At 38.7% G+C, this 9,747-nt stretch overlaps 1 protein-coding gene across 1 annotated transcript; it reads right to left on the bottom strand.

The window, feature by feature from the left end:
• Positions 1 to 2,447: 2,447 nt before the first annotated feature.
• Positions 2,448 to 7,693, bottom strand: LOC122565545 (procathepsin L-like). The gene is made up of 6 exons (XM_043721598.1): positions 7,595 to 7,693; positions 7,053 to 7,199; positions 5,448 to 5,669; positions 4,355 to 4,520; positions 3,574 to 3,679; positions 2,448 to 2,712 (listed from the first exon to the last, which is right to left on the bottom strand). The coding sequence occupies exons 1-6, from the start codon at positions 7,691 to 7,693 to the stop codon at positions 2,616 to 2,618; spliced, it is 837 nt and encodes a 278-aa protein (XP_043577533.1). The 3' UTR covers positions 2,448 to 2,615.
• Between the last annotated feature and the right edge of the window lie 2,054 nt (positions 7,694 to 9,747).

Below are 9,747 nucleotides of genomic sequence, written 5' to 3'. Positions count from 1 at the left end.
GATACTGCCTCAGACAAAAGGCTTTTAAGTTTGAAAGAAACACTTGTACAATGAAAGGGGAGTGGTCAGTTCTCCAAGCCCAGCTTTTCTCTGGTTTGGTTTGGCTCTTTGGCTATCCATTGAAGGCATTCAGGCAGTTTTTGAAGCTGTTGGACCCAAGAGAAGCAGGCCCATGCTGATCTTTCCTCTCTCTGACTTCTCTCCTGTAAGACCCTGTATTTGATTTTAACTTTTGGGCCAAGTGTGTTTATGGGGATTGTTGCAAGTATTTGGAACCGCAGCTATAAGTTGGGATGATCTGCTGGGTTTTCGGATAGGTTAAGTTATTCAGTATTCTGTTCTCTTTTGTTTGTATTTCATTCGGTAATCTTGTAAATAAATTCTGTTTTGTTTAAAACTAAGTGGTTAGACCAATTGCATCCCTCCTGGAATATCCTCATTACACCTGCTTCAAACAACTAGCAAAGTTAGGGCCCGGGCTACTTTCTTGAAATGTTTTGAGGGGCTCTGGCCTGGTTTTTAACAAGTATTAGGGATATTTCTAGAATCCATTCAAAAGCATCGGACAAATAAACACTTGATGCATAATGATCTGGTCTGGCTTAGCCAGCATGGATTTGTGAATGGGAAATGGTGTGTGATGAACCTGTTGGAGCTTTTTTGAAGATTCTGCATACAATGGATGCAACATACTTAGATTTTCAGAAGGCTTCTGATAAAGGCACCAACAAGAGGCTGGTTAGAAAAATTAAAACTCATAGCATATGAGGCAATGATTTAGAATGGAATGATGACTGGCTTGCAGACAGAAAATAGGGTAGGAATAAATGAGTCACTCTCATGATGGGAGGCTGTGACCCATCCAATACCGCCAGGATCAGTGCTAGGGTTGCAACTGCTCCCAACATATCTCAAAGATTTGGAAGTGGATACCAAATGTAATATTTCCATATTTGCAAATGATGCAAAACTAAATAAGAATGTATGTTGTGAAGCAGATGTAATGTGGCTTTAGGAGGATTTGGAAAGGCTTTTTGAATGGACAAGAAAATGACAGATAGACTATAATGTGGAAAACTGTAAGTTTAATCACTTTAATTAGAGAAACAGATATAAAGAGTCAAAAGTCACTGAAGTTTAACTTGCCCTATTAGGAAGTCTAATGGATTGTCAGCCTTTATTGCAAAGGTATTTAAATGCAGGAGTAGTGAAGTCGTTTGGTTCGACTGCACAGAGAATATTGTGTGCAGTTTTGGTCTCCTTCTCTCAGGAACTAAGTCTTTTCCATGTGGAAGGATCCACACACATGACCAGACTTGTTCCCAGGATGGTGGGACTGTCCTTTGAAGAAAGTTTGTGAAAACTCTAGAATGAGACTTGATCTCACTTTAAAGGGAGTATGGTAGATGCTAGTTAGATGTTTCCCCTGGCTGGAGAAATCTAGAACCAGGTGACACAATTTAAAAGTATGCCACTTAGGTCTGAGTTTCTGTTTTTGTTCACAGGGTTATGAGCCTTTGAAATTCTCTACCACAGAGAACTGTGTTAAAAAATCACAACACCAGGTTATAGTCCAACAGGTTGAATTGGAAGCACTCGCTTTTGGAGCACTGCTCCTTCATCAGCTGATTCCACAGTGAACTGTGAAAGCTCCATCTCTGAATATGTTTAAGGTACAGATTGATAGATTTCTGAATCCCGATGGCATACAGGAATCCTGGGGATGGATGGGTAAAGGCACTGAGGTGTTCAAACAACCATGATCATACTGAATAAGGAGGCAGGCTCAATAGGCTGAATATCCCATTGCTATTCCTATGTTCTGATTTAGAAACCTAATCACTCACTTTGTAAATTCATTTTCGACGTGTTTCTGTTACCTCCTTTGTAAATCACCTTTAATTTGTGCTCTCTTGCTCTCAGTCCTCTACCGATGAAAACAGTTTCTTGCTATCTACTCTGTTTACAGTCACCATTATGATGAATGCCTCTCAACTTCTATTCTCCAAGGAGAACATTCCCAACTTTCCCAATGTAACTGAAGGTCTTTATATTGTGAAAGCAATCCGTAATCTTTGTGTGGCTGATTTCCACAAGCAGAACCAAAGCCTGGTCTTAACTTTGCAAAATGTAAGCAGCCAGGTATCTGGGATCTATGTGTCCCATCCCAAACTCAGCATGCAAGTGCACTCAGTTTCAGAAAATTAGTCTAAAGCACTTGGTGAATAAGCAGAATTAACTTTCAATTGTGTTGTGGAGTCAATATTGTGTTAGAGATTTGCCATCATTTGTAGAATACAGAACCAAACCCCCACTGTAAAAAATGAGGTCCAAAACACCCCCTTCCTGGTTCTCCAGCCTCTGCTGCCTCCTACACTACTCTTGAGGGTCTGATTAATTGTATACAAAAACAAACCAAGTTGTAAAGGTTAATTCATTTATTTTATTGTTTTTCAACTTCAATGGTACAGAGTCACCAGGAAATCATACTTAGCTACAGAAAAGATTTATTCCACAACCCCTTAAAGCACTACCCTCAAAACAGTAAAATCTTAGAGTTTTTCCAGAAGCTGCTTCCTCAACACGTTGACTGTATCTTTTTGAGGCACATATTGTTAGATTATTGGATAGAAGACTCTGTCGGTTACTCTTAACATGTTCTTGAACATAATCATCTTCATGTAGCCATTGTGACCCCAGCTGGTTCCAAAACTAATAATGAAAGAATTTTTGTTAAAATGCAAAATAGGTTTGTCATACCAAAGCAAAGAAGGTAAAACTTCCTGCACAGTTTTGTTTTAATCACACTTATGCCTATACTTTCTAAAGTTGGTCAAATTTAAATTCAGATCTACCTGTACACATCTCTCCACTATGGATCCCTCATCACACTGTCTGTCTATTAGTATCTTCTAAGTATCTCCTTTCTATTTATGACAGCTATAATTTCTGATCCCCACTTTCAGCATCTCCCCTTTAACATTGTGATTTGACTTTCCTCTTCTCAGTCAGAACATTTGTTTCTTTCTGCCGCACAGGGCCAGGGATCTGGGTTTGATTCCAACCTTTGGTGACTGTCTGTGTGGAGTTTGCACATTCTCCACATGTCTGCGTGGGTTTCCTCCGGGTGCTCCGGTTTCCTCCCACAGTCCAAAGATATGCAGGTTAGGTGGATTGGTCGTGCTAACAGTGTTCACGGGTGTGCAGGCTTGGTGAATTAACCATGGGTAATGTGCAATTATTGGTACGAGGCCATGGTATGGGGCTGGACAGGATACTCTTTGGAGGGTCTGTGCAGACTCGATTGGCCGGATAGCCTCTACCTGCAAGGTGGGGGTTCATTAATTTTATGATTCTAAGATTCTTCAATTGTTTTCTATGCCTATCTAATATTTTAACAGCTTATCATCCATCCTTTGAAGCATGTGGAATGTTCCTTCGAGTAAAAGTACCATTCCAAGTTAGCTTTCTTCAAAAGGAAAGACACCCAAATTCTTGTGTGTCCTTCAACACTTAAAATCTCAAGGATTCTCCACCTATTTCAACTCCTATTCCACAATCCATACCACTTACCTGTTTTTAATGATCCAATATTTTTCATTAACCTTATTCACGTAGCCCACTATTGTCACAGCATGGTTAGGTATTTCACCATTGTAGTTAGTATCATCAAAAATGCCTATAAAACAGCACAATATGAAGACATCATGTCAAGGTCAAATTTCAGATATAAAAGGGTGATTGTGTTGACCAAAGTAGACTTTCACTGAAGTCCTTTCAAATAGTATATTCATTTAGTTTAAAGGTTGTCATGTAGCAATTTACTTGTAGTTTTAAAATTTAACTTTACATTAAAAACCACAAAACAAAATCTTTTTTCCATTTTACTATCATTTAGTAGGATCTGGCAATTGCCTGAGACCAAATGGAAATCGGTAACATGTGATGGTTATAAGTTAGTTAAGGGATAATTGGGCCACCACTTGACTGGATGGATACATATGTATATGTAAATAACAATGGGAAACAAGTAATCAGTGATGTTGGAGCATTGTGATCTATGAGTTGTAACAACACTGAGTAGAAGAGAATAGGCCTGGACTCAGTCTAACTAACCTTTAGTGGTAAACATTATACATGCATATGTCAGAAGGGATAGTGTAGAGGGAATTTTCTCAATGTCTTCACAAGTTTTAGTGTAATGTACAAAAGGTTTAGTTGTCTTTTTGCCTCAATTTATGTGAAATTATTTGTGTAGTTTTAGTGGAGTTTGTTAAATGGATGCACAGTACAGTAAATTGCATGATAGGATGTGAAATAGAGAGAATAAAGGGGTGAGTGATAATTAGCTTACTGTCATCTTTATAATTCAAGAATGCATCACTCATGTAAACATGTACAGCCACTGGTCCGTGTTTTGCCACTATCTCCATTATTTCTGTCTCTTCCAGATTCTTAATATCAACGTAACGGGACAGTGTTCCAACAGAATTTGCTGAATCAAATGTGCAAGCTTGCTTCTGAAATTGGAAGAGAAAAATATCATTTTTTCAAATCAAAAAGTCAGATCATTATTTCCAGAATTCTGTTACTGAATTCTTTACAAGCTTCTAAGAATCTAAAATTGATTGTGTCAGCCAATTCAGGATTCAATACAATCCAATTCTCAGTTAGAGGCTGAGGCATGTGGCCTAAGAAGGCCCAAGTATTGTTCCTGACTGTTTCTGAAATTAGCTGGTCTCAGTAGGGGTAGCTGAGGAAACACTACTATTGGTCTCAACAATCATCCTCCACCTTGATCTCACTACATCCTGTAAGCAGGGGGAACAATCATCATAGAATCATAGACTCCCTACAATTTGGAAGCAGTCCCTTCTGCACTCTGACATACACTGTGTCAAGTTTGATTGTTGATGCTGTCCAATATCAAAGAGTACAATAGGAGTCAGGGTCAACGCTTCTGCATTGGGAAGAAAGGCCAGCTGAACGGTGAGACTTGTCCAGTTGGTCCATTGTCTTTGTGGTAGCATTCTCCTATATATGAAAGAGACTCCACTCAAGACAACTTCAATGTGTGTTTCTGGGTTGATGTCCATTGGGATTCTTGTAACTGATGAAACCTAGTCCATTCTCACCCTTAATTCCAACCCCAAACCCAATCCCACCCTTCCTTTCACTAAATTCCAAGGGAAAGAATGTAAAGATCTAGCAACAATCAATAATTATTAATAGAACAGATTACAGTTCTAACTCAAGATAGGATGTTTTGAGGAAGCATAATAGGAAATTCACTGCACTGATGCAAGTTAGAATGTAAAACATGTGCTGTGCATAAAGATGTGGTCACTTCCTGTAAGTGTAAAATGAAAGTTAAACTTCAAACTGTTGCTGAACTGAACATAGAGAATCACTGTGTGAAAATGAGAATAGTAAAGCAACAAATGTACCTTTGCTACGTAGGGGTATGTTCCACGAGTTTCAATTCCATTGTCACGAATGTACTCCAAAGCACGATGCACCCATCCAGCATTGCATCCTTGATTCTGATAGCTTTTTGCACAATCCACAAGGTTTTGCTCACTGAGTGAGAGGAGGTCGTTGGTTGTATTGGACAGTTGTCCTTCCATCGTTGCAGCTGCAGAAAAGGCCCAGCACGATGCACACTGGCCCTGATCACAAAACAGATATGAATATAACAAAACTCTTTCTCTTGATCATTCATCACTTCCAATGAAAACTAATAGCATGAGAATATGAAATGTGGATTATCTACTTGTGGATGTCATTATTTAAATATCTGAATGTTAAAAAGCAATTCTGTATAGTCTGTTTCTCAAATTGCTTACTTCAGAGCTACTCTTTCTGCCTGTATATCTTGATTAGAAGTCTCAAATGTAATATGAACATTTTTTTCATTGTAATACTTATTTGCTGTAAAAATTCTCCCATCACATAATTTTATGACTATTAACATAATTATACGACAATGATGCTATCAAGGACAAATTCATTCCTTCATTCCCTCTGTAAGTTTTGTGGATTTACTTGACCTGTTGGTGTCATATTAGTGATGGTGCAGCCCTGGCGATGTTGAGTATTCTGCAATTTTTACTCACTGGTGAGGAAGAAATGGCAATTATGTCAGGATGGCATTGATCGTGGGATGTGGTCGATTTCCTGTAATACTGGGAATTACTTTCCTTGTTGGCAAAAGAGGTCGTGGAACAGGGAGAAGTTGCCAAAGATTGCAAAGTGTGGACAATTCATTCTGCAACTGAATTATTGCGAGACACCAAAAGACATGCCTGTGATGTTTATGTAATACTCTGCTTTCAATGGCTGAGTAGCAAATACACTGCTGACACAAAACATTTGACCATACAGTTTAAGAGCTTCTCGTATGATTTGGCTGTACAGAGCTAATCAGCACATTAATAGGACATAATGGAAGGGAGAAAAATCAGTCAGGTTCTCGGCCAGTGTTAGGACACACTTCAGAAAATCATAGGTTCAAATTTGACCCTCAAGCTGCCATAGTCTGACTCGGTAATGGGGCTGCTCTCTCATTAGAGAAACATGATTGGTGGAGATTTAGCCTGAGGGCCACCATGCCTCAGGCAAGGGGCATGATTGAGAAGGAGAGTCTTTCATGATAACCTCAGCCTTTGCTGGGAATTGAGCCCACAACTGTCGTTATTACACTGCTTTGCAAACCAACTGTTGAGCCAAGTGAGTTAAACCAACTCCCAATTTGGCCCTAACATCCATCAAAGAAATAAATTTGAAAGGGCAACAATAAGGTTTCACATATTGTTTCACTGACACAAAATTTTGGAGGCTGCTGTGAGACTGGCAGCATTTCCTGGAGAGAGAAAGAAAATGCTAACATTTGCATTTCTTCTCAGCAATGAAAATCACATCCAACTGGATGGTACCACCAGTGAAACAGACTGATTCTGCTTTATTTCATGTCAGTTAGTAGGATTTAAAGTCATTGAACAGGTTGTTTGTATAGTGAGGTTACAAATGACATGATGAAAATTAATGGGTACCTGGTCCTTCACGGCTGTAACATAATTATCATCACGCCAATCCTTCTGCTCTGGAAGAGAACTCAATTCCTCTAAACTGAGATCTGCCAGTTTTGACATTTTGTCTCCCACTTTCTCTCTCATTAATTGGTTGGTTTCCTGGAATACCTGAGGGAAAAGTGATTCACAATTAAAGTAATTTCTTGTTATCTCAGAACAGTTCCTTTTCTGTAGATACTTAATTCAACCACTAATCACTAGATAGGTCCCAGACAAAGCAAAGACAAAGGAGAGTTAGCAGCAGTGAACTACCTCAAAACATACCCCTTACTCAGACTGGTAGAGGTGGAAAATACCACAAAATATCAGGAAACAATTCTGTTCAAAGAACCAAAATCAATCCTACTAAAGCTCATGGAAGTCCTTTTCTCACATTAAACCAGTTGAGCGGACAATTAATGTCCTTTGATAAATTAATGACTGTGAATATTGCAATTGTTACAGAATGATTGGCCAACTGATCTAGAATTCCTTTCCATTAAAACAGAGAACCAGCCACTTACAATTGTCTCATTCACCACTTGTGTAGATTGATCAAAGACCAGTTTAAATGTATACGTTCCTGCTTTATGTTGGATAGTAATCAGTAATTTGTTTACCATCTATTCATTCATTTATTAAAAGAGATTGCTTATAAAGTGTAAATTTGCAGTAAAATTGCTCATTTTCAGCAATGGGAAGAAGATCATTGGACCTTTTTGTCAATAAACATGTAGTTAAGCAGGTAATTAGGGAACACTGATTAAATAATTGATTGAGTGAACATAAAAGGGTGACTTGATTAATTAATAAACTCTGTCTATGATGAAAGTTAACTGGCTTAGATCCACATTTCCCTTAAAATTGGAAAGATGGTTTTGAAATGGTGTTGAAACCCTAATTATTGAACATTAAAAATTGACAGTCTTGATGCAGGCCCTTTTATTCCTTCAACAGCCTCTGAAAGGATTATTTAATTAATCCCCATCACTTTCCAACTGTTCCTATTTCCAATTCCAGTTTGAAAAGTATCATAGAATCATAGATAGAGTGGTGCTGGAAAAGCACAGCAGGTCAGGCAGCATCCGAGGAGCAGGAAAATCGATGTTTTAGGCAAAACAATTGCCCGAAATGTCGATTTTCCTGCTCCTCAGTTGCTGACTAGCCTGCTGTGCTTTTCCAGCACCACTCTAATCTTGACTCTGATTTCCAGCATGTGCAGTCCTCACTTTCGCCTAGAATCATTGATACCCTACAGTGTGGTAGAAGACCACAATGACCCTCTGAAGAACATCCCACCCAGACCTACCCACCCTGCCTATAACCTTGCATTTCCCATGTCTAATCCACCTCGCCTGCACATCCCAGGACGCTATGGGCAATTTAGCATGGCCAATGCACCAAACCTACATATCTTTGGACTACGGGAGGAAGCCAGAACACCTGAGGAAACCCATGCAGACACGAAGAGAAAGTGCAAACTCTACACAATCACCTGAGGCTGGAATTGAACCTGAGTCCTCACAGGTGCCTCACAGCACCAGTACTAACCACTAAAGAATCTGCTTCCATCTTTTCTGGAAGTGCATTCCAGCTTATAAGGATTGAAACAAAAACTCATCTCCCAATTGCTGATTTTTCTGGAATTTGTTTGTGCACATCTTATGTTTGAAGATGAACCTGGAACCTGAATACGTATAACCTCCATCCAACTTTTCGAGACTTCATGTCTTACCAGGTTAGCTGAAGTTCTGCAGGCAGCAACCAAAATGAACATCAAAAAGCTGGAAAGCTCCATGGTGTCGTATCGAACAAAAGCTACAGAAAGCAAAATAAGAATAACGTGGGGAAACAATTCAAGTTCAAAATATCATGTTCCTATGCACACTATTAAGATCGTCTCTTAATGAATCAATATTCCTTGTTTTACCTATTCTAAGTGAGCTTAGTTTCTATTGAACTGAACTGTCGATCACCTGGTGATGGCTTTTTCTGAATATGTAAAGGCAGAATTAACTCTGAAAGGTTCCCATTATTAGAAAACAAAGTTTTTGGAGGGTCAAATGTCTCTTTACCAGCTTTCTGAAGTGTGAATATTTGTTCCTGATTACACGTAGTCATGCATTTGACTATTATGCTATAAATGCACTTGTCACCGCAGAAGTTTTTTTTACGGATACTTAACTCAACCACTAATCATTAGATATACCCAAGACAAAGGGAGATTTGGTAGCAGCCAAATCTACCTCAAAATATGCCCCTTACTATAGACTGTAGAGGTGGAAAATACAACAAGACACCAAAAGTGGTCATCTGGTAAATAACACAGAGTTCATTTCATGTCACTTTTGCCCATTATTTTAATGGAAACATTCCCATTCATGGACTAAAATTTGCTGTGGATTTTTCTGCATTTACACAGATATATCACATATAAATAACTACCTATAACTTTTATATGAAATATCAGTCCACACAATGGGCTTTTGTTACTTTTTAATGACAAAAACTAACTTGAACTCACCTTGTGAATGTATTGGTTGTAGGACCAACAAAGTCACTGGAAACTAAGTTGTTCTGTATTGGAGCTACAGTTTGGTGTTGCATTATATACTCTTCGAAAATCCAAAGAATAATTCCTAATTATGTACTAAGTGTTGTCAAATATAGGCAGAGT

This window comes from Chiloscyllium plagiosum, chromosome 31, assembly GCF_004010195.1.
Source record: "Chiloscyllium plagiosum isolate BGI_BamShark_2017 chromosome 31, ASM401019v2, whole genome shotgun sequence".
NCBI lineage: Eukaryota > Metazoa > Chordata > Chondrichthyes > Orectolobiformes > Hemiscylliidae > Chiloscyllium > Chiloscyllium plagiosum.
This window is presented reverse-complemented; position numbering and strand designations above follow the sequence as displayed.